This window comes from Sorex fumeus, unplaced genomic scaffold, assembly GCF_029834395.1.
Source record: "Sorex fumeus unplaced genomic scaffold, SorFum_2.1 ptg000061l, whole genome shotgun sequence".
Lineage (NCBI taxonomy): Eukaryota > Metazoa > Chordata > Mammalia > Eulipotyphla > Soricidae > Sorex > Sorex fumeus.
In genome coordinates this window covers 58045791-58069963 of record NW_026606118.1, presented here as the reverse complement: position 1 = coordinate 58069963, position 24173 = coordinate 58045791, and the positions used below count along the sequence as shown (strand labels likewise).

The window sequence follows — 24173 nt, the reverse complement described above, 5'->3', positions numbered from 1 at the left end:
GCCGTCAAAACAATTGCCTCAGGCGGTAGCCATGATGGATTTAAAGGGGCAGCCTCAGCCTGGGCGGCGGCAGCCGGGCGGACACGGTGCGGGTGAGTCTCCGAAGCGCGTCCCGCGGCCCCGGCTCGAGGCCCCGCCGCCTCTTCTTTCCGTGCCCGCGCTCCGAGGCTCCCGGCCCGCGGGGCGGCCGGAAAGCGAAGCTCCGCCTCCCCCGGCCCGCAGACGGACCGACGGACGCGCGCCCCGCCCCCCCCGCGCCGCCCGCCCGTGACCTCGGGGTCGCCGGGTCCGCGGGCCGGGTCGTCGTCCGCGCGCCGGCCGTGCCGTCCGCACCCCGCGCCCCGGGACCCGGGACCCCGCGGCCGCGCGCCCTCAGGTGACTCCTGCCGGCGCCGTCGGCGGTGACAGCCGAGCCCGCGCGGCGACCGGGTCTCCCCGCCGCCCGGCCCGACCCGGCCCGGTCCGGCCCGGCCCGGCCCGGCCCGGCCCGGCACGCCCCTCCCGCGCCCCGCACAGTCCAGTCGCACCCCCGCGGGGCCCCTCGGGAGACCCGTCGCGGGCGGGAGGCTGTTTGCCCAGGGCGGGGCCCCGCGCCAGGGCCGCCGGGTGGCGGGGACGCGGCGGGCGCGGAGGGCGACGCTGGACTCCTGGACTTTGCGCGGGGCCCGCCTGGAGCGATTCTTCCGGGCTCCGTCCGGCCCGAGCCTGGTCGCTGGGGAGAGGCCCGGGGAGGAGGAGGAGGAGGAGGACGAGGAGGAGCGGGCCCCGGTCCGGGAGGAGGAGGAGGACCGCCCGGGAGCCGCAGCGGGTGGGTGCGAACGGGTGACGTTGCGCCGGGCAGCCCTGGGGAGACGGGACCCACCTGCGGGGGCGATCGGGGCTGGAAGAGCTCGGCCTTGGGGGTGAGCTGGGGCCGGGGTGGGGGTTTCTGTGGGTCTTGCAACGAAAGTGTGTCTTCCCCCCACACACACACACGGGTTTCTGCTGGGGTTGGGGGCGTGGGCAAGAGGGGGTAGAAGTCGCACCCTGGTCTCCTGCAGGCATGCATGCGGGGTTTGCATTCATCCAGATAAGCCGTGTGCCCTGCCCTCCTAGTTTCAGCCCTTCGTGCCTTCGCTCCTTTTCCTGGTTTAACTTTGAAACCTATTCCATCCGTTTTGTTTTTATTTTTGAGACCTCTGACTAGGTCCTGCCGGTCAGCTGTCCACCTTAAGGCTCTAGTCCTGTGCCTTTTGTTGCTCCTCTTAAATAGTCTTTGTGTGCCTCACTGTGCACATCTGGGTTCATTTGCCTTTTTCTTTTTTTTTTTTTTTTGTTTCTGTTTGTTTGGGGGCCACCCCGGGCGATGCTCAGGGCTTACTCCTGACTCTGCACTCAGAAATTACTCCTGGCGGTGCTCCGGCGACCATATGGGGCGCCAGGGATCGAACCCAGTGTGACCGTGCACAAGGCAAAAGCCCTACCTGCTGTGCTAAATCACCCTGGCCCTGGGTTCCTTTCTCTAACTCCCGTGCTCTCTCCAGTTCCTTTTCTGTTCCATCCTTAAATTCTGTGTTCGTTCTAGTTGCTCTCTTATTGTTGTGGGGGCTGTGCTTGCTGCGGTGCTCAGGGCCCAGGATCACTCCTGCTTATGTTCTGGTGGCGTGGGGGACTGCTCTGTGCCTGGGACAAACTCAGGGCCACAGGGGCACAAGGTGTGTGCTCTGAGTCACAGCCACATCCCGGGTCTTGTTCCTGAGTTCTGAATCCCTCTTCCTTCAAGCCCGTTCCTCCTCTCCCTCACATCACCTTTGCTTTTGCTTTGTGTTGACCGCTCCCTGCTTTCATTTATTTATTTATAATTTTGGAGGCCACACCCAATTGTGCCCCGGGCTTACTCCTGGCTCTGGACTCAGGGATCACTCCTGGCAGGCTCCGGGGACCAGCTGGGGTGCCCGGATCAAAGACAAATGCCTGAGCCTCTGTTCTGTCTCACCGGCACCCCCTCGGCCCCCACCCCCACACAGACACACTTTTCTTTAATTAGCTCCTCCCCCCCCACTGGTCACTCACCAGTCACACCCCAGGCCCACCCAGTTTCTGTCCTTCCTACCACTTATGTCCCCCCCACTCGACCCCCGACCAAGGAGCCTGTCTTTGCCGTCTTGGCCCCATCTGAGCTCTGTCGTTTCTCCCTAGTCCAGTTCGCCCAGCCAGGATGTCGGGCCTGGTGCTGGGGCAGCGCGATGAGGCTGGGGGCCACCGGCTCAGCCAGGAGGAGATCCTGGGGAGCACTCGGCTGGTGAGCCAAGGGCTGGAGGCGCTGCACAGTGAACACCAAGCCGTGCTTCAGAGCCTGTCCCAGACCATCGAGTGCCTGCAGCAAGGCGGCCATGAGGAAGGGCTGGTGCACGAGAAGGCCCGGCAGCTGCGCCGCTCCATGGAGAACATCGAGCTGGGACTGAGCGAGGCCCAGGTGAGCGGGAGGGACGGCGCCCAGCAGCCTGCGGGAGGTGCAGGGGCCCGAGTCTCGTTGGAAGCCTGGGGGACCCTGTCCCAGGTTCTTGCTGTCCTTCACCTGGTGATGGCTGTTAAATCCTGCCCCCCCCTCCCCATGTGCCAGGCATGTTCTGGGCACTCCAGATACTCCAGCCCTGAGGTCCAGCACTTAGGCTGTCTCGGAGCTCACTGTTTTATTTTTTTAATTTTCTCTTTGTTTCTTTTTGGGCCACACCTGGCGATGCTCAGGGGTCACTCCTGCCTCTGCACTCAGGAATTACTCCTGGTCTCCTCAGGAGACCATATGGGATGCTGGGGATCAAATGCAGGTTGTCTGCATGCAAAGCAAGCGCCCTCCTACAGTGATCCCTGCTGTATCATCGTTCTGGCTCCTAGGGCTCACTTTTAGAGGGGGGAGGCGATAATGTTTAAATGAAGGGTCAGAAGGATGCAACTGGAAGTAAGGTGCTTGCCTATCTGCAGCCCAGTCCAGTTCAAGTCCCTGACACTGAGCCAGGGATTTGAATCTGAGCAAATCCCTGAGCACAGAGCCAGGAATAGCTTCTGAGCACTGCCCCAATATGTCCCCCTCCACGCCCCCCAAAAAAGAAAGGAGAAAAGAAGAAAAGGGAAGTGGGGGTAAGAGAGTACGGGGAGAGGATGAAGGTTTTTTTTTTAGTTTTTATTTTTGGGTTTTGGGCCACTCCCAGCAGTGCTTGGAGCTTACTCCTGACTCTGCACTCTGGGATCATTCCTGGCGGGCCTGAAGGAACCCTATAGGGTGCCAGAGATCTAGCCCAGGTCAGCCGTGTGCAAGGCAAGCACTGTACTCGCTGTACTATCACTCCAGCCACGAGAGGATTTAGTTTTTGTTAAGGCCTCAGAGGAAAGATGGCTTGTGAGCGAAGATTCAAAGACAAAGGCGTAAGTTGAATCAGATGGGAGAACATCTTAAGCTAAGCACGGAGCAGGTTTGAAGTCCTTGATCTGGAGCCCCAGAGGGGTCAGGATAGTTAGAGAGAAGAAAAAGGAAAGGGGAGTAAAATGGAAAATTCCACTGAAGGAATTATGGGGTGGGATGGCATCGTGCAGAACTCATAAGCAATTGCTTTTATTTTGAGTGAGATGGAAACTGTTGGATTGTGTCAAGCCTGAGAAGTGATATGATTAAACGTCCCTTTAAAAGCATCCTCTGGCGGGGCTGGAGTGATAGGACAGCGGGTAGGACGTTTGCCTTGCACGCGGCCGACCCGGGTTCGATTCCCAGCATCCCATATGGTCCCCCGGGCACCGCCAGGAGTGATTCCTGAGTGCATGAGCCAGGAGTAACCCCTGTGCATGGTCGGGTGTGACCCAAAAAGAAAAAAAAAAGATAAAAGCATCATCTGGGGGCTGGAGAGATAATACAGAGATAAGGCACTTGCCTTGCACATGGCTGATCCATGTTCAATCCCCAGCGCCCTATATGGTCCCCCGAATGCCCCCAGGAGTGGTCCCTGAGAGCAGAGCTGGGAGTCAGCTCTGAGCACTGCCGGCTATGGTCCGAAAACAAAAAAACAATAAAAACAGCATCAGTTCCTGGCTCTATATATGCTCCCCCAGACTCACCAGAGTCACTCCTGAGCGCAGAGGCAGGAATAATCCTGAGCACTGCTAGTTGAAGTTCCAAGCCAAGGCTGATGTACTTTTTCTTTTTTTGCTTTTTGGGTCATATCTGGCGATGCACAGGGATTACTCCCGGCTCTGCACTCAGGAATTACTCCTGGTGGTGCTCGGGGGACCATATGGGATGCTGGGAATCAAACCCGGGTCAGCCGCATGCAAGGCAAATGCCCTACCCGTTGTGCTATTGCTCCAGCCCCAAGGCTGATGTTTTGAGAAGAGACTCTAAACCAGTGTTCCTCCACTGGCGGGTCTATCCACGATATTCATCGGAGACCAAAGGTGAACATTTTTTCGGGGGGGGGGGAGCGGCATGAGACTATTATGGGGGAGGCACCATAGAAATGGAAGAAGACAAGTTGGGAGGGGACCACAATTGAGAAAAAGTTGAGAAACACCGGTCAGAGCTTTAGAATCTAAAGGAACATGGGTAGACGCAGGCGGCCAGGCCAGGGGGAAGCTCAGGGTGGCGTGCACACTTGGCTGGCCTGCGTGAGGCCCTGGCTTCCACCTCTTGAAAAAAAAATATTACAAAATATAACATACAGGGCCCAGAGTGATAGTACAGCAGGTAGGACGTTTGTCTTACTTGCAGCCAGTCTGGATTCAATCCCTGGTACCCCATGTGGTCCCCTGAGCCCGGCAGTAGCAATCCCTGATCAGAGCCAGGAGTAAACCCTGGGCGCTGCTGGGTGTGGCCCCCAAACCAAAAATCAAAACAAGCAAAGTTCCACAAACAACCAGAAGTAAACAGCAGCAATAAGAAACCCAGAGAGTCAGGAAGATTTTTGTGTTCCCAGATGGAAACTGACAGTGCCCTGGCCGGCCAAGGGAGTGGCAGAGAAGAAGGAGGAAAAATTAAATTGCAGGGCACGTTAGGATTCATTTAGTCTGAGGCTACACCTGGCTCTGTGTTCCAGGGTCACTCCTAGTCGTTCCTAGGAAGGACACCCACCATGCCATGCTGGGGATTGAACCCAGGGCTCCGGCATGCGAAGTCTGTGCTCAGCACTTGAGTGCTCTCTCTGGTCCTCATGCTCTCTGGGGGAGCCCTCCTGCCCAGCCCCGTCTCCCGCCACCCCTCCATCCCCCAGTCTGCTGCCTCCCTCCGGCTCTCTGCCCCACCCCGTGCCTCCCTGACGCTTCCCATCCAGTCTGGTGCTCACCGGCTGTGCCTGCCTTCCCCCAGGTGATGCTGGCCTTAGCCAACCACCTGAGCACGGTGGAGTCGGAGAAGCAGAAGCTCCGGGCTCAGGTGCGGCGGCTGTGCCAGGAGAACCAGTGGCTGCGGGACGAGCTGGCGGGCACCCAGCAGAGACTCCAGCACAGTGAGCAGGCCGTGGCCCAGCTGGAGGAGGAGAAGAAGCACCTGCAGTTCCTGGGGCAGCTGCGACAGTATGACGAGGACGGGCACTCGGCGGTGAGCGCGGGGCGGCGCCGGGAGGGCCAGTGGGGCTGGGGGCGCAGCCGCTGGGCGGCCCTGCGGATGTTTGGACACCAGGCGCCAGGCCCCGACCCCAGCTCCAGGTGACTGCAAGGGGCAAGTGGTAGACCCTCATCCCGTCCACATAGTGGGCTGCCCCCAGGGGTGCTCAGGGGGCTTTCAGCCGGCATGCTGCTGGGGGAACTATTGAACCCCCAAATTAGTTAAATTAGAAGGACTTCACCCGATAGGAATGCCAAATTCCATTTTTACAGTAGACTCTCAGTAACTACGTAAACCTCATCTGACATGACTTCAAAAGCAAGTATGCATTACCCATAGCTTATAAAATCAAAGTACTCATTTGGACCAGGTGAATCTCTGCCTTGATCTAACTTCTGTGTGATTCTCCAAATATCATTTTCCCATAAATAGTATGAGCTCCCACTTAGGGCCATTACTTCATAAATCCATTAGTCATTTTGGATGTTTTCTTGTACAAAGTTAAACAAAAACGTCTTCTAGCCAAGAAATAATCATTAAGTGTCTAAAGCTCTTTAATACTCAGGAGATTAGAAACCTTACATGGAACCCTGCCTATCGTGTAGACTCAAATTTTCATTTATTCGACTTGAATAAAAGTTTAAAACAAGGCCGGAGCGATTATAAGGAAGGTAGGGTGTTTGCCTTGTACACTGCCAACCTAGATTCGATCACCGACACCCCATTTGGCCCCCCTGAGCACCGCCAGGAATGATTTCTGAGCGCAGAGCCACACGACCATGAGTAACCCCTGAGCATCGCCAGTGTGACCTAAAAAGCTTTAAAAAAATAAAGTTTAAAATCAAGGCCTTGTAAACAAACAAACGAAAAAAGAATCCCAGGGCTTCTGCATGCCTAGCTTCTGTTCCAGAGTCAAAGAGATAGTACTGCAGGTAAGCTGCTTGCCTTACAGGAAGCTGACCCAGGATTGATCCCTGTCACCATGGATGGTTGTGTCCCCCCCCTCCCCCGAATCTGCCAGGTGTGACTCCTGAGCATACAGCCAGGAGTAATCCTTGAGCACTTCTACATGTGACCCCTAAACAAACAAAACACAAATAAAAACAAACAAAAATCCATGCACTCTCTTTGTGCCACTTTGCTGGCCTCAGTCAACATTTAATTATATGACTCTAGGGATCCAGGAAACAGCTCAGATGCTTACAGAATGTTCGTTGCATGCAGAGGCCCCAGGTTCAGTTCTCAGCCCTGCACGGCCCCCCAGCACCCGCGAGGTGCGGCCCTGGTGGGTGGCTTTCTACACCACTGGACTTGAGCAGCACCGCTGGGGCCAAGTACTGAACCGTTGGGGCCACACAGCTGGGCTGAGTGTCGCCAGAAATGGCTCCACTCACCTCTCTGGACATCGCTTGGGAGGTCCCTTCCCCAGACAACAAAATACAAACAAACAGGACCATGAAGATAGGACCAGAGAGGGCACAGGGCACTTTGGCTCCTGTCCTGCCAACCCGGGTTTGATCCCCAGCACCACAAATGGTCCCCTGAGCACCACCAGCAGTCACTTCTAGCTCTGAAGTGTGGCTGGGTGTGGTCACCTCCAGTCCCCCAAAGAAAACAAGGCACAACACAAACAGAAAAACCACAAGCCTGTATGCCAGGTACCGGCCCTCCACTAGGGAGAAGGCAGAGTTCCTGCTCTCCCAGTTACAAGTCTGGGAGGGGGCTAGACAGATAAGCACCTGGACGATTTGAACCCCCTGCCCTAAATTCCATAATTAGGGGAACATACCCCAGTTGAGCAAGACCCTCCTAAGATTTGCTCTCACAAAGTGTGAAATTTAACTGAACAGACACTTATCTGTCTGGTGCCTTAGGCAAAGCTTAGAAGATGGGGAGAAATGTCAAGATTCAGTGAAAGACGGGCCTGGAGAGGCCAGTGCAGGCGGCCAGGCACTTGCCTTGCGTACAACCCGGGTTCTGGGGACCACATACAGAGAGCACTACTGGGAGTGACCTCTGAGCACCGCCACGTGTGGCCCAAAAAGCGAAGCTGAGCCAAGGGCCAGCGTGATGGTACAGTACAGTGACTGGGCACTGGCCTTGCACTCAGTGACCGGGTCCCTGAGAGTGTTCCTGCCTTCTCAGCTTACAGTGGCGCTGTGGGGACAAGGCTGACACATGGGAACACCCTGTGACAGCAGGAACAGCCAGTGCTTGGTGCCAGCCGAGTGGCTCTCAGTGTGGGAGGAATTCCAGGAAGATGGGGGGCGGGGGTTGTGCGCGGCCTTCGAGAGGGTCAGCGAGGCAGCGGGTACAGAGCCGGGGGGACGTAGGTGCGTTTCCTTATTTGAACGGGTGAGGTGTTGGGATGGATTGTCGTGGGCGAAGAAAGGCCAGAGAAGGAGTGTCGCCCGGGAAAGTGGGGTGAATGGCTCGGGACACGCTGGGCAGGAGGGCTGGAGGTGTTTGTTGGCTGCTGTGCCCTATGGGCGAAGCGTGTCTGCCCAGTGTGGGACTCGGTTAGACACGAAGTCCAAGGTGACACTGGCCTGTGTCAGTCAGATGAGACACCATCGTCGCTGTCCTCCGGGAGACAGGACAGACGTGTAATCAGTATAAACACAGGACTCTTGGCACAGGCTGTCATTACAAGAGCAGAGAGGAAGGCAGTGGAGGCTGGGCAGTGGGGCGGGGGGCTTAGGGCTGATGGACAGACAGATAAGACAGGCGGACAGATGGATGAACAGAAGCACCACCCGCTAAGGAAGAGAAAATCAGGAGCTCTGGCCAGCGTGTCTCTTGTCCTTGTAAACTAGAACTTGATCTTGAGACTGACCTTAAGGGTCTTATAAGTGCTGCTTTTTGGGTTGGTTTGTTTGTTTCACTTTTGAGATCACACCCAGCCATGCTCAGGGGTTACTCCCGGCTCTGCACTCAGGAATTACTCCTGGAGGTGCTCGGAGACCATACAGGATGCCTGGCTGCGTGCAAGGCAAATGCCCACCCTGCTGGACTGTCGCTCGGACCCCCTTCTAAGTGCCACTTGTCGATCACTGTAAGGGGGCGAGAGCTCAGAACAAACAACTGTTTCTTCCCTTCCAGGAAGAGAAGGAGGGTGAAGCCACCAAGGACTCCCTGGATGACCTGTTCCCCAACGAGGAGGAGGAAGATGCCAGCAATGGCCGTATGTCTGCCCCAGGGGGGTGGGAGGGTGTGGTGGGAGGCGGCCCCCTCTCTTCAGGAAGGGGTTTCCTACCTCCTCAGGAGGTGGGGCACGGGGTATCTCCAGCCCCTCCATTTACCAAGGGTCAGGAGCTGTGCGGGGTGGGGGTTAGGGTAAGGGAGGGGAGGGGGTCTCGGGTCGTGACTGTGGGAGACTGTCCCAGAGGCGGAAGTGAGTTGAGGGCAAGAACCAGATCTTTATCTCTGTTCCCTTGGCACTGCCCCTGGGTTTGGCCCGGTGAGTGAATGCATGTTGAGTGAGTGAATGCACTTCTTGAATGAAGGGTGGGCCTGGGCGCCTGGGAATGGACAGCAGAATAGCAGTTGAGATAGGTTTCCAGTGGGAGCCAGGCGCAGGGCAGGCCTGGGCAGGACTCACGGTCCACGGCGGGTGGGGAGGCCGGGCGGCAGGGAGCGGCCGTCAGGAAGGTCCCGTTCTTTTCCTGGGCCGGGCTAGTGTCCCGAGGCCAGGGCAGCCAGCCCAGCGGCTACGAGATCCCGGCGAGGTTGCGGACCCTGCACAACCTGGTGATCCAGTACGCGGCCCAGGGGCGCTACGAGGTGGCCGTGCCACTGTGCAAGCAGGCGCTGGAGGACCTGGAGCGCACGTCGGGCCGTGGCCACCCTGACGTGGCCACCATGCTCAACATCCTCGCTCTGGTGTATCGGTGAGTGCCTGCCGCCTCTCTCGGTGGGTCTCTCGGGAGGCCCCGCCAGGGCGCTTTCTGGCTCTGCCTGACCGGAGTCTGAGCCTCGGAGAAGATCCAGGCCGTGTTTCCTCTGCCCATCTCTCCCTCCCCTATATCTCCCTGCTGTGGAAGGGATAAAGCCGTACCTGCCAGACAGTGCTTCCGCACTCAGCCCTCGCCCCTGTTCCGTGGCTTTCACCCCGTGACCGGGGCTCCCCGAGGGGCCGGGGTGCTTCGCGTCCAGAGGTGTGTGCAGTGGCCACTCAGCGCTCACCCCAACCTTTTGTCTCCTTTTGAGTGTTCCCCTGCCCTCACTGTGCCTCCGTCCTTCCACAAGCATTGGCGTGGGGGACCACGTTTCGGGTAACCTCTGCTCGTTTCTGTCTTCTTCCAGGGATCAGAATAAGTATAAGGAAGCTGCCCATCTACTGAATGAAGCACTCAGCATCCGGGAGAGCACCCTGGGCCGGGACCACCCTGCTGTGAGTATCCTTCGCCTGTTTCTCCTGGACGCTTTCTTCTGGTCTTGCCATGCCTGGTGATGCTCGGGAACTCCTCTCTCTGGCCTGGTGCTGGGGTCCATGCAGTGGCAGGGATAGAACCAGGGCTCCCACATGCAAAGCGGGTATTCTAGTCCTTCGAGCCCTCTCCCCAGCCTCCGTGCACAAGTTAATTTCCCTTAACTTGTCCCTCCACTGGCTCAGCCCATCCACTTTGCACTAGAAGAAGGCCCAATCTCTCCTTCCAGGAGTTCTAAGTCCAGTGGTTTTCAGCCAATTGAGATCCAGTGTCTTTTTTTTTTTTTGGTAAATATCTTCCTAAAATTTAGTTCCCAGGAGATGTAGTCTATACATACTAATTTCCAAAAAATGTTGACTGTCCTATTAGTATAAATTAAAAAATAAGGATATCACTTGTAGTAAAATAGCATGCACATTACACTAAAATAAAACCAGAGGGTTAGAGTGATAGTATAGCAGGTAGGGCGCTTGCCTTGCATAGGGCCAACCTGGGTTCAATCCACAACACCACATATGATCCTGAGTCCAGCCAGAAGTGATCCCTAAGCAGCGCCAGGAGTAAACCCTGAGCACCACCAAGTGTGGCCCAGAAAACAAAAGTCAGGAAGAAAAAGAAGCACTAGAGGCCAGGATGTGGCTGACACAGAAGAGCTTGCTGCCTTGCTGTAGATGGATTCCATCTCTAGGACAACCACAAGAAAAAATAGTACTAGAAAATGACAGATCAGATATAAGACTGAGTTCTGGGGGCTGGAGCAATAGTACAAGGGGTTAGGCGCCTGCCTTGCAAGTGGCAGACCCTGGTTTGAGCCCCACATGTGATTCCCTGAGCAACACCTGGAGAAGTTCCTGAGTGCAGAGCCAGAAGTAACCCCTGAGCATCACTAGGTGAGACCCAAAAACCAAAAAAAAAAAAAAAAAAAGACCTATATCCAGTGTTAGAGTATATAGGGACAGATTTACTTCATGTCTTTGTGTTTGAATGTGGGCAATAACGGGGTACCTAATTTTATTTTATTTTATATTTTATTATTTTTAAAATTATTTTTAGCTTTTTTGGGTCACACCCGGCAATGCTCAGGGGTTCCTCCTGGCTCTGCACTCAGGAATTACTCCTGGCAGTGCTTGGGGGATGATATGGGATGCTGGGAATCCATCCGGGATAGGCCGTGTGCAAGGCAAATGCCCTACCCGCTGTGCTACCGCTCCAGCCCCAGGGTATATAATTTTAGGGACAGTATACCATAAACTGTTCAAGTGGGGACTAGAGCAATAGCATAGCAGATAGGGTGTTTGCCTTGCACACAGCCGACCCAGGTTCGGTTCCCAGCATTCCATATGGTCCCCTGAGCACCTCCAGGAGTGGCTCCTGAGTGCAGAGCCAGGAGTAACCCCTGTGCATCGCCAGGTGTGACCCAAAAGGCAAAAAAAAAAAAAATGTGAACTGTTCAAGTGGACAGTGAGATTTTTTTTTTTAATAAGCTGACAGAAGATTTTTTTTTTAAAATAAGCTGATTGTAAAAATTGTGGCCTGTGTTTGGATGTGTGATACACAGGGATGATGTTTCTTAGAAAACATGGTTCTTAGCACAGCTTTGCCTCTGGGGGCCCAGGTTGGAGCCCTGGCAACGTGTATGGTCCCCTGAGCCCCACCAGGAGTCTCTCCCAAGCGCAGAGCCAGAAGGAGTCCCCACTGTACTAGGCGTGGCCCCCAAACCAAAATATATAACTCAAATTCCAGACGTGATGTCTTGCCAAAAGCCGCAACTTACATTCAGTGTGTGAGTGTCTGACAGAACCATCAAAATTAGCAGAGGTGGGGCGGGGGCGACAGTACAGTGTGGAGGGTGCTTGGGTGCTTGCCTTGTCCGTGACCAATCCAGGTTTGATCTCCGGCATCCCCTAAGGTCCCCTGAGCACCGCCAGGAGTGATTCCTGAGAGCTGAGCCAGGAGTAAGCCTGAAGCATTGCCGGGTGTGGCCCCGAATCTCCGCCCCCCCGTCCCAAATAGCAGAGAACGTCCCGTTATGCAGAGAACAGCTTCTCTCCTAAAAGTATTAGTGCCCCCAGTCTTTTGAGGGCCACACACCCAAAACCAAACCATCAGCCTTCCAGAGACAGCTCGACATCCCCTAGAGGGCGCCATCACCACCTTCCATCCAGTACCCCCAGTTCACGCCTCTGGCCGGGGCCGCAGACAGAGCCCATTTCCCTGGGCCTTGGCTGGTGCCACGGGGACCGTCGTCGTTGGCCTCTCCAGGGCCTTTGCAACTGTCACCTGTGCCTGATGGGGCGGGTCTGTCTTCCAGGTGGCCGCCACACTCAACAATCTCGCCGTGCTCTATGGCAAGAGGGGCAAGTACAGGGAGGCCGAGCCGCTGTGCCAGCGGGCGCTGGAGATCAGGGAAAAGGTGCCCACCCCGCTCCCCCTCCTCGGGTGTCTCCGGTCAGCCTCTCCCCTCGCGCCCCCCCTCCCCCCGCCTTGTTTCCGCCCCCACAGGCCCCCCAAGTGCTGAGCAAGCCCCTGCCAGCCCAGCTGCGGGCCCGCGTGAGCGCAGGCCCCTGTCACACGTCCGCTCCCCTCCAGGTGCTGGGCGCCGACCACCCCGACGTGGCGAAGCAGCTGAACAACCTGGCCCTGCTGTGCCAGAACCAGGGCAAGTACGAGGCCGTGGAGCGCTACTACCAGAGGGCTCTGGCCATCTACGAGGGCCAGCTGGGGCTGGACAACCCCAACGTAGCCCGCACGAAGAACAACCTGGTGAGGAGGTGGAGGCAAAAGGGAAGGTGTGGTCAGCAGTGACCCCAGCCGCGCCGCCCCCACTGTGGCCCTCACCTCCGTCCCAGGGCCCCCTTTTCGGAAATGGAGAGCTTCTGTAGCCTCGGGGGGTGGACTAGAGGAGTCTTGACCCAAATCTACAAGGCGGGGGGGATGCGGAGAGATAGGACAGCGGGTCCGGAGCTTGTCTTGCACGTGGGAGGCCTGGCTCAATGCCCGATAACCGCGTGCTACGGTCCCCGAGCCCTACAAGTGGTGATGCCTGAGCACCTCCTCAAACTACCCCCCCAAAAAAAAACTAGAAAAGGAAGTAAGAGGAGGGTCTCTTAAGGGAGGTAGACCAAGAAGGGCAGGAGAGAAATAGCATGGGTCAGGGGGCAGCACTGCACTGCACTGTCCTCCCGTTGTTCATCAGTTTGCTCGCGCGGGCCCAGTAACGTCTCCGTTGGAGACTTTGTTGTTACTGTGTTTGGCATATCAAATACATCACGGGTAGCTTGCCAGGCTCTGCCGTGTGGGCGAGATACTCTCGGTAGCTTGCCGGGCTCTCCGAGAGGGGTGTAGGAATCGAACCCGGCTCGGCCGGGCCTGCTGCGCTCAAGGCAGATACCCTACCGCTGTGCTATTGCTCCAGCCCGGGGCCGGGGCGGGGGGCCAGGGTGCAGTTGGTAAACCCTGGCGGGTGGCCAGCCCCAATTCTGTCCTCAGCATGATGAGATCCTCTGACCCCTGAGCATAGAGCTGTAGCCCTTGATCGCTGCCAGGGCGACCAAATAAAAAAGATACTAAAAAAGTTAGGGACCCCCCGAGGCTGGCCAAGACCTTGTCTTCTGACCTGCTCCCTGTTCTTGCCGCCTCCTTCTGCCCCAGGCTTCCTGTTACCTGAAACAGGGCAAGTACGCTGAGGCCGAGATGCTCTACAAAGAGATCCTGACCCGAGCCCACGTGCAGGAGTTCGGATCTGTGGATGGTGAGGGGCCCGGAGCCGGGCGGGCAACAGGAGGGAAAGAGAGAAGCGCAGACCCAAGGAGTGGGGGGAGGGCACTCGGGTTCCCGGCGGGGCGGTGGCTGAGCCCCTCGAGCCCCTCAGCCCAGTCCCGTACCGCTGGGTCCTGCCCCCACGCTGTGTCCAGATCCTTCGTTCTCAGACCTGACTGCCCACCCCCCTGTGTCCCCGTGTCGTCCCCAGATGACCACAAGCCCATCTGGATGCATGCGGAGGAGCGGGAGGAAATGAGCAAAGTGAGTGGGGGCCCCAGCCTGGGGCGCCGGGTGCCGGGACGCCCAGGGCTTCCACCCGACGCCCTGCACTCGCCCTGCCCCTCACCTCCCCACCCCAACACGCGTGTTGGCTTCCCCAGCCCAGCCGCGCCTTCTGCCCTGCCAGCCTGTGCCCCGACATCACTGGCCCTTTCACGTCCGGCTTCCCTCCCTCTGTTCTCCCGCAGGGCCGGCACCGAGAGGCTGGCACCCCCTATGCCGAGTACGGAGGCTGGTACAAGGCCTGCAAAGTGAGCAGGTGAGCGCCCGCCATGATGTCCTCCACGCACGCTCTGATTCCAGCCCCCCGGGTGCTTACCATCTTCCCTGCGGCTTCTCTCTTGCCTGCTTCTCTTTCTTTTTTTCTTTTTTTTTTTTTTTTGCCTTTTGGGTCACATCCAGGGATGCTCAGGGTTTACTCCTGGCTCATGCACTCAGGAATTACTCCTGTCAGTGCTCGGGGGATCATATGGGATGCTGGGAATCGAACCCGGGTCGGCTGCATGCAAGGCAAACGCCCTTCCCTCTCTACTATCGCTCTGGTCTCATCTCACCTGTTTCTTTTCTGTTTAATTTCTTCCTGGACCATACCTGGTAGCAGTGCCCAGGGGTTACTCCTGGCAGTGCTCGGGGGACCACCTGGGGTGCCAGGGCTGGAACGGGTCCACTGTGTGGAGGACAAACCCCCGTTTCTTGCCTGAGTTGCCTGGTCTTCCCCTGCACAGCCCCACGGTGAACACCACGCTGAGGAACCTGGGCGCTCTGTACCGGCGCCAGGGCAAGCTGGAGGCCGCCGAGACCCTGGAGGAGTGCGCCCTCCGCTCCCGGAAACAGGTCAGCGTCCAGGACGGAGGGGTGGTGGCCCCCAGGTAGCCCTGGGCCAGGGGAACCACGGGGATGTCTGAGTCTCCAGAGAGCAAACGGAGAGACGCAGAGGGGACAGGAGTGGAGGGGAGGCCCTCTTGTGCTGGCCGCTTCCGGACCGCACCCGGAGATGTTCATTGCTGTTCCAGGCTTGGTGCTGGGCATCGGGCCTGGGCATCCCACATGCAAAGCTTGTGCTCCGGTCCTTTGAGCTGGCTCTCTGGCCCTCCTCAGGCAGTGGTTTGTTTTGTTTGGGAGATATACTTGGATGTGCTCAGAGATCACACCTGTTGGTGCTTGAGGGACCATATGGGGTGCTGGGGATTGAGTCTGGGTTGGCCTCCTGTAAGGCAAGCACCCTACTCGCTGTTCTATCGCTCTGGCCTGCAGTTTTATTTTATTTTTATTTATTTTATTATTGTGGGCTGGAGCGATAGCACAGTGGTAGCGCGTTTGCCTTGCGTGCAGCCAGCCCGGCTGAGCTGGGTTCGATTCCTCTGCCCCTCTCAGAGAGCCCGGCAAGCTACCGAGAGTATCTCGCCCGCACGGCAGAGCCTGGCAAGCTCCCCGTGATGTATTTGATATGCCAAACACAGTAACAACAAGTCTCACGATGGAGACGTTACTGGGCCTGCTCGAGCAAATCAATGAACAATGGGAGCACCATGCTACTGTGCTGGGTACACCTGGCTGTGCTCAGGGCTTACTCCTGGCTCTGTGCTCAGGGATCACTCCTGGTAGGTTCGGGACCATGTGGGGCGCTGGGGATCAAACTTAGGTTGGCTGCTTGCAAGGTAAGTGTAGCACTGGCTGTACTATCACTCCAGCCCCCCTGTAGTCTTTTGTTTTGTTTTTGCTTTTTGGGTCACACCCAGAGGTGCACAGGGGTCACTCCTGGCTCTGTACTCAGGAATTATTCCTGGCGGTGCTTGGGGGACCATATGGGATGCTGGGGATCGAACCCAGGATGGCTTAGTGCAAGGCAAATGCTCTATCCTCCATATTATCACTCTGACCCAGCCCCCCTCTCCCCACCTGCCTTGTAGTTTTAAATCACATTTTACCCCTACCCTCCTTTTGTGGGGATTTATGGGAATGCTTGTATTTGGAACAGGATCTCAAGTTCAAGTTTAAGTTCACTTAATGGGACTCTGTTTGGGGGCCACAGCCAGTGATGCTCAGGGGTTATTCCTGGCTCTGCACTGAGGATTCACGTCTGTTGGGGCTCAGGGGACCCTCTGGGATGCTGAATATTCCACCCGGGTCAGCTACATGCCCTGCAAATGCCCTTCCTGCTGTCCTGTCACTGCAGCCCCACTAAATGAGATTCTTTGGTTGTTTGTTTTGGGGCCAGTAGTACTCAAGCTACTTCCTGACTCTGCTCAGGAGTGACCCCTGGCAGTGCTAGGAATTCAAAACTTGGATTGGCGGGGTGCAGAGCAGCACTGTGATTCCTGTACTATCTCTCTGGCCCCTAAATGGGACTCTTAAAAGGGAAGTGTTGGGGCCAGAGTGATAGGATAGTGGATAAGAGGTTTGCCTGGCCTGCGGCCAACCCAGTTTAATCCCCACATCCTAGGAAGGAAAGTGTTGTCTTTTTTTTTTGGTGTGTTGGGGGGGCATCACTCGGTGATGCTCAGGGGTTGCTCCTGCCTCTGCACTCAGGTATTACCCCTGGCGGTGCGTGAGGGACCGTAGGGGCTGCTGGGAATGGAATCTGGGCCAGCCAGGTGTGCAAAGCAAATGCTTCCCCATTGTACCATCGCTCTGGCCCCCACGTGTTACCCCTTTCCAGACTGCCTTTGATGACTCTCCTGGGGAGAAGTAGGAGTGATGAGTGCTAGGGTCTTAGATCGCCAGTTTTGACCCCCTAGTGATTCACGAAACCAATTCACTGTGGACTGTGACTTAGAGAAAAATATGCAGTGACGAGAATCGGTCTGCAGAACCGAGCGCCCCAGGGTGGGGTTGGCGTGGGGAGGGCGTTCCCCTGGTGTCAGCAGTGGAGTGAGTGGCGTCGCGACCTTGTATGTACCGGTAACAGTAGCGTAAGTCACGGTGCCTAAAATGACAAAGAATGCATCAAGGCCGGGCATGTGGCATGTGGGAGGCCCTGAGACCACTCCCCCAAACTGCCTGACCCCCCCGAGCGTTGCTGGCTGTGGCCCCTGTGACAGTCCCATCCAGGTATGTAGTCCAGAAGGCACTGCGTGTGGAGGTGGTGAGTATCGTTCTAATGTGAGTCCTGGGACATTCCCGGGAGAGTTTCTCTGGCTGTGTCTGGTGGAGCCCTGCGGCCCGGGTTAGGGAGTGGGGGCCAGCATCTCCGTTTCCCTTCCAGGGCACTGACCCTATCAGCCAGACCAAGGTGGCCGAGCTGCTCGGGGAGGGGGACGGTGCACGGGCTTCCCAGGAGGGCCCGGTGGGCAGCGTGAAATTCGAGAGAGGGGAGGACGCCTCTGTGGCTGTGGAGTGGTCAGGGGTAAGTCGGGTCCTCGCCCCCGGATCTCTCCTGCGTCCTTCCTGCGGCTGCCGGGAGACTCTGAGACCGTCCGCGTAGCACCAGGGGCCGTGCTGGCCGCATCGCGCCCGAGAGTCCCCGTCTCAGGGTCTCTCCGAGAGCCAGGCTTGCCGGTGGGAGGGGCTGCCTGCCGGAGAGGCGGAGAGGATGTGGCCGCCCCCTCAGCCCCTGTCCCCACCCCAGGATGGCAGCGGGACCCTGCAGAGGAGCGGCTCTCTGGGCAGGATCCGGGACGTGCTGCGCAGAAGCAGTGAGCTCCTGGTCAGGAAGCTCCAGGGAACCGAGCCGCGGCCCTCCAGGTACACGGTGCCAAGGACGCGGCCAAGGAGGAGAGCGGATGAGCCCCGGTCCCCATCAGGAGGGCAGGGAAAGGGGGCAGTGTCCTGGAAGAGGGCTGGAGGCGGCCAACGGGATGGGCAGAGTGAGGGAGCCCAGGAACAACCCGGGGAGGGGAAGAGGCCCCTGAGGAGATTCTGGTTGTTGGTGGTGGTGGGGGGGTCAGGAGGGGTATGTGTGTGTGTGTGTGTGGTTATTGGTGGGGGGGTGGATATTTTGAATATGTGTGGGGTTGTGTGTGTGTGGGTGTGGGTGTGTGTGGTTACTGGGGTGTGTGGGGTTATTGGAGGTGTATTGTGGGATGTGTATGGTTTTGTGTGTGTGTGTGTCTGTGTCTTGGGGGTGTGGTTATTGAGCTCGTGTGTATAGTTATTGGGGAGGTGTTTGTCTAGTTATTGGCGTGTGTGTGATTATTGATGTGCGTGTGATCATTGGTGTGTGTGTGCGGTGATTGGTATTGATGTGTGTGGATACTGGTGTGTGTGTGGGGGGTTATTGGTGTGTCTGTGTGTGGTTATTGGCAGCGGGTGGGGTGGGCTGTACATGCCTGTGGAGGGCATCTGCATGGTGGGGAGGGTGTAGTTGGGCTGTGAGTGGTGGGGTGCAGCCTGCAGCTTTGGGGCCACTCGAGGGGAAGAAAGACGCTTCAGCTCTTTGTTTTTCCGACACAGCAGCAACATGAAGCGGGCAGCCTCCCTGAACTATCTGAACCAGCCCAACGCAGCACCCCTGCAGGTGAGCGCAGCGCTTCATGGAGCCCGGGAGCAAGGAGCAGCCTGGGAGAGGCAGCGGGCTCGGAAGGGGCCTCTGGGGAAGAGCCTGGCAGGGGAACTGGCCTCAGACACGCAGCAGGAGTCCGCGCGGAGGGCACTTAGGAGGGCCGGGGTCAGCAAGGGAAGATGAGGAGAGGAGCAGGAAGTGATGTGGCCCCGGGGAGCACATGTTCGGCGGCTCTGGCGCCCGAGCTGCAGCCCCAAGGAGACCCCAAATAAGGAATGGGTGCTTCCGGAGCTCTGGGAGCTCTGAACAGTCAAGTCTGATCCGGGCCGACTGCTCTTCCTCCCACCCCGGGGGAGTAGATGGAGGAGAAGCCAGGGGCCAGTATTCAAGCCAGCCTCATTGAGACCGGGGAGAGGCCACTGGTAGTGCACGCTGGCCAAGTCCGTGCCAGTGCGACGGGTCTCTTCCAGGTGCCCTGTCCACCCAGTTAGCCTTCTGGAAAATCCCAGTGGAGGCTAAGACGAGCCCCGGTGTGGGCTTGAGTTTACAGCCCTGACCCCAGGCCCAGAGACCTACTGGCACAGTGAGGTGAACGGCTGCAGGGCGGGTTCGGGGGGCTGAGGCCCCGGGTTGATGGGGTGGTGTTGTCTGTTCCAGGTCTCCCGAGGCCTCAGTGCCAGCACCATGGACCTCTCGAGCAGCTGACACTGAACTCTGATGGGTGGGGGCCCCCCACAGCCCTCACAGCACCCCTGCTCTGCGCCTCCAGCCCCGAGACAGCCATGATTGAGCCCTGACCACTGCTGCCCCCGGAGGAGGGGGGGCTCTCTTCAGGAATTTCCCCTAGAAAGGACCTTCAGGGTATTCTCCCCACCCTGTGGTCCTCGAGAGCAGCCCCCTGGGAATCGCAGGTGGAAACTGTGTCAAGTGGGGAGGCTATGATGAAGTGAGACTGGGGGGCACCCCCAGCAGGGTGGGGGGGGGGCAGGGGACAGGCCTGAGGTGGGACCCGGGTGGAGAAACACTGCTGGAGAGCAGCTGTGAGGCCCAGGGCGGGCAAGAAGCAGCTTTGCACACCCCGAGAAGCAGCGAGAAGCAGCGGGGTCTGCGCCTTGGAGGCAGAGGGCAGGGGCCTCCCCGGGCCGCTCTCCCGCAGCCTCACCTCAGGTCCGCATATTTCACTTTTCTTAAATAAAAGAATCAGGTAACCAGTCTGCCGTGGAGTTCTCGCTTTGGAGGCCAGAGGAGGGGGCGTCGTCGGGCGTGATGGATGGGGCCCTGGAGGGAGTGTTGATTCCTGGGTTCCTCCTCTCTTCCTGGGCTGGTTCGCATCCTCTCCAGCAGAGGGGAGAGGAGGCAGCCGGGGTGGGGGAGGAGGCCCGCAAGCCTGGGAGAAGGTGCTGGGGACTGGTTGTCAGGGACATGTGGTGGCCATGTGGCAGGACCCTGGCGTCCTGGCGCCAGCGCTCCTGGCCTGGGAGGCCCTCGGTGGCCGCCCCTCCTCCGCCCAGCTGCTTGGGGGCAGGGAGTCCTTGCGGGTCCGGGCCTGGGGGGGCCCTGTCAACAGAGGGGGGGTGGAGGAGGCCCCTCTGGTCCCCTCGGGCATATCCTGGAGGCCCGCTGCTCCTTCGGCAGCTGGGGCCCATCTCCTCCAGCCGGACTCCCCCGGGCCCGCCTCCGACACCCCTTGCTGCTTCCACAACAAAGAAAGAATGTGGGGGCGGGGGCGGGCCCCTGGAACCCAGGCCGTGCCGGGCCGCCCCCACCCCGACACAGCCGGCCCGGGGACGGCCTTGGGGTGGCCGGGCGGGGCCGGTGCCCCCGACCCGCGGGCGCCGAGAGCCCCGAGCCCCCCGAGCCCCGGGCCCGCCTGCGCGCGTTGGCCGCTCCCGAGGCACCGGGCCCCGCATCGCCAGGTCCCCCGCCCGCCCGACGGGGGGCACGCCTGGGGGGGGCGCGGCCGGCCCGAGCGCGGCCCCCGGGGAGCGCGGGACCCCGCCGACGCGGCGGCGACGGCCCCCCGCCCCGCGCCCCGCCCCGCCCGCGCCCCGCCCCCGCCCCCGCGGGCCCCGCCCCGGCGCGGGGAGGGGGCGTCGGGGAGGGGGCGCGGGGCGGGGCCTGGCGCGCGGGACTCGGCGGGGCTGCGGCGCGGAGCGTCGGCGCCGGGCGCGATGGGAGCCGGCCGGGGAGCCCCGCGTCTGCTGGGCGCGCTGCTGCCCGCGCTGCTGGCCGGTGAGTCGGGGCCGGGGGCGCGCGGGCCGCCGCCGCCGCCGCGTGGCCCGGCCGGGCGCGGGGCCGAGTCGCGGCGCGGCGCGGCCGCGGGGGTCTGGCCCGCGGGCGGGAGCGGCGGCCTCCGTGGGACGGTCCGGGAGGGCGCCCGCCCGCACCCACCTTCGCGGGGCGGCCGGGCCCCGGGCTCCAGCGGGCAGTGCCCAGGTGCGGGCGGGCGGGCGGGCGGGCGCCGGGCGCGCGGAGCTTTGTTCGCCGCCGCTCCCGCCCCCCCGGGCCGGGCCGGGCCGGGCCGGGCCGGGCCGAGCCGAGCCGAGCCGGGGCGCAGGGGTCCCCGGCCGGGGGGCGGGCCAGCCCGTCGCGGGGCCGGACTCCCCGGCCCGCCCAGGTGCGGCGCGGGGTGCTGCCCCGCCGGGTCCCCGGCGAGGCCCGAGAGTTCCTGCGCCCGTCTCCTCTGTCTCCTTTTTTTTTAAATTTAATTTGATTTTTTTGGGGGGGGACCCACCCGGCGCGGCTCCGGGCTTACTCCTCGCTCTGCGCCCGGAATCGCCCCTGGCGGGCCGCGGGACCGTGCGGGGCGCAGGCCCCCTCCCCGCCCGACTGTGGCTCGGCCCTCCTCGAGGGTGGGGGGCTGCTGCGGCCCACCCAAGCCCCCGCCGCCGAGGCCGGACCTCTTGAGAGCCCCCCGTGAGCGCCAAGGTGCCTCCTTCCAGGAGGGCACCCTGCACGCCCCTCCCGGCCAGGACTGGGAACGAGCCCCCCCCAGCCCCCCACCCCCTGCCTTCCCAAAGCCAGGGGCAGGGGTGAGTAGGGACCACACCGACCCTCCCTCGCGCCCCCTTCTCTCCCGGCTTTGAAAGCGGCGGCCTCGGGGTGCTGAGGACGGCCTGCTCTTGGGGCCTACCAGCTGCTGTTGGAATCGGGGCGCCGAGGGAGGCCCCCTCTTGTCCACCCCCAGTGGTGAAGAAGAGGGGTCCCGTTGTATGCTGGGGGCCTGGGCGGGCTACCCTGGGCTGGCTTTTGTAGCTGTCCCACTTTTTCCTGGTGGCAGAATCCACAGCTGCGCCCAGAGGGAGTAGGGAAGTTTGTGCTCGGGGAGGATGGGGGACCCCCAGACTTCTGGGCATGTAGCCCCCCCCCCAGTTGGCTGGGGTTCTGGTGTGTAGGGGGGTAGGGTGGGAGGGTCACCCTGTGTGGCTGCCTCCCCAGCTGGCGGTCACAGTGCTGGAGTTGGGAGGGGGCGCAGGGTGGAGGCACTGGGAGTATATCTGAGGACCTGGCACTGATCTCGCACACAAGCTCAGTTCCTCCGTTCTTCCCCTGAGCAGCCTCTGACAGTGCTGCAGGACCTTAGTCCGGAGAGGGGGTTCTATGCAGTTTGGGGGAGAATCAAGCTGACCCACCACTGAGCTCTAGGGAGGCGTCCAGGGCCGGCTGGAGTCTCCTCTGGGGGTGGGGAGGTGTCTTACACTCAACAAAGGAACATTTTAATGAGAGCCTGAAATCAGCTCCAGCAAATGTGCCCCAGTGTGGAACCTGCCTGGATGCTGAGTGGTCCCAGCCGGGGTGGGGAAGGGAGGGCCTGCTGTCCTCAGTGGAACCCGGGGTCTCCCCCACCCCCAGCCCCCTCCCGCCCTTTGCATGACTTCCGGAGGTGGGGGGGGGCGGCAAGATTCCTTTCATGGATTACAGTAGATTTTTCCATCTTCTTGTTTAATTGTGTCCTAAGCCCCAGCTGTCTGGGCGTCCTGCTGTTAATGGGCTGGGGTGAGGGACCCGGGCTGGTGAGCCCAGAGCATTTTTGAAGTTTGGGTAATTACGGCCCCCGTAAATGGCTGAGTAACTTTGCAAGCTTTGAGATCCCCGTTGTGATAAATACCCGGTGGTGGGAGTGGGGGTGGGGGTGGAGGGGGGCCGAGGCAGTGGGAGAAAAGACGAGGGCCTGAGATTTCAAACCTGGCCCCCAGTCCCCCCGGGTTCTGCCCTCCCGGCTCCTGTTCATTCGTTGAGTCTTGGTGTTTAACCTGGGTCTGCCTGGCACTCAGCCTCCCCGTTGCTGTCTCTGGGTGCTGGGTTTTCTCCAGGGTGGAGAAGTTCAAGAGGATCCAGCGGGACTCTGGGGGCATGGGGCAGGGTGGCCCAGTGGGCAGAGCCCAGCGAGGCACTGGCCCAGGGGCAGCTCTGAGCCCAGACTGGGTGCTGCTGGTCACCTCTGCACCCGGGTCCTCTTCTATGAAGGGACCGACCGGCTGGGGCTGTCTGGGCCGTAATGAGGGCTCTGAAGGCTCTTTCCTCAGGCTTCCTCCTCCCGGGCCGGCTTCCTACGCACCTTTTCAGCCCCAGCTATGAACATTGGCCCCCTCTGTTCCAGCCTAGCCCGGCTCTTTGCCGTCCCCCCCCTAGAATAGCCGCCTTCTCTCTGTTCTTTGCTCTCTGGGCAGTGCCCCCTTCCCGTCGCCTCTCCCCAGCGCCGCCCTCCCCCTTGCCAGAAGGTGGACATGGGCAGAATTTCTGGCTCCTTCCAGCTGGACGCCATGTGCCCCCTGTGGGGTTCCATTTCCTGGAGGGCTTTGCGGGGGAGGGTCACCGCAGGGCCTCCCCGGGTGGCAGAGCTATGTGGGCGCAGAGTGGAATCATCCGAGGACCGCCTTGCAGGCCGGGAAGGGCTGCGCCCATCTGGGGTACCCGCTCTGTCTCCCAGGACCGAATCAAGGTGGCCCCACCCTCCTTCCCGGTCTCTGGGCCATCTGCTCCTTATGACCACTCTGGGTTTTTTAATTTTTTTTTTTTGTGGAAGGGGGGGGTCACACCCAGCGATGCTCAGGGGTTACTCCTGGCTCTGCACTCACTCAGGAGTGACTCCTGGCGGTGCTCGGGGGTCCCTATGGGATGCCGGGGATTGAAACCCGGTTCAGCCGTGCGTAGGGCAGACGCCTTCCCCCCCTGTGCTATCACTTTGGGTATTGCTGTGGCATTCCCAGGAGCTCCGGATGGAGGGCAGCCACCTCTGTGCGGCAGGAAGCTGACCTGGCTCTCCCAGGAGCTGCTGGGTGGGGGTGGGGGGGCTGCCCCTAGGTGATCCACCACTCGGGGTGCTGACTAGATCCAAGGGCTGCCACCGCGCTTCCCTGGGGAGCTCGTAGCAGGAACTGAATCTGCTGCCTGACCAGCTTCCAGGTGACCAAGACCCTCTCCCCGCGCCCGTTGTGGAGACCGGGCCCAGGCATCCGTCCCTCTGGAGAGTCAAGGGTCCCGGTCCTCCTGTTGACCTGCTCTGTCCTTTGAAGACTTGAGTCGCTTGCTCCTCATCTGCAGGCATACACGCACACTTCTGCGTGTTCACACGCCTCACACAGGGCCTCGCTGTGGCTTTGGTCGCCTTTCATGCCGTCAGGAAACTTGCCCACTAAAAAAAGTCGGCCTTCTGGGAAGTTTGCGACACCAAGTGTGTGTGATGTTGGGGTCC

At 59.9% G+C, this 24173-nt stretch overlaps 2 protein-coding genes across 6 annotated transcripts in view; both read left to right on the top strand.

Moving 5' to 3' along the window:
- The first annotated feature begins 74 nt into the window (after positions 1–74).
- On the top strand, positions 75–19692 carry KLC4 (kinesin light chain 4). Of its 5 annotated transcripts, none has more exons than XM_056126335.1 (16): positions 75–92; positions 2179–2455; positions 5330–5560; positions 8669–8750; positions 9246–9456; positions 9872–9959; positions 12308–12409; positions 12586–12759; positions 13648–13747; positions 13967–14019; positions 14226–14296; positions 14763–14871; positions 17243–17383; positions 17606–17721; positions 18430–18493; positions 19136–19692. In XM_056126335.1, the coding sequence occupies exons 2-16, from the start codon at positions 2198–2200 to the stop codon at positions 19181–19183; spliced, it is 1848 nt and encodes a 615-aa protein (XP_055982310.1). In that variant the 5' UTR covers positions 75–92; positions 2179–2197; the 3' UTR covers positions 19184–19692. The 5 variants fall into 5 exon arrangements, with proteins under 5 accessions (XP_055982310.1, XP_055982311.1, XP_055982313.1 ...); XM_056126336.1 differs by lacking the exon at positions 75–92 and adding an exon at positions 723–808 and having other exon boundaries at positions 18433–18493; XM_056126339.1 differs by lacking the exon at positions 75–92 and adding an exon at positions 725–808.
- Positions 19693–20600: 908 nt separating this feature from the next.
- The window catches only part of PTK7 (protein tyrosine kinase 7 (inactive)), a 71690-nt gene continuing 68117 nt past the window's right edge, over positions 20601–24173 (top strand). Inside the window, exon 1 of the mRNA XM_056126334.1 lies at positions 20601–20710. Coding sequence (XP_055982309.1) covers positions 20650–20710 — 61 coding nt within the window. The 5' untranslated portion in view covers positions 20601–20649. The remainder of the gene's footprint in view (positions 20711–24173) is intronic.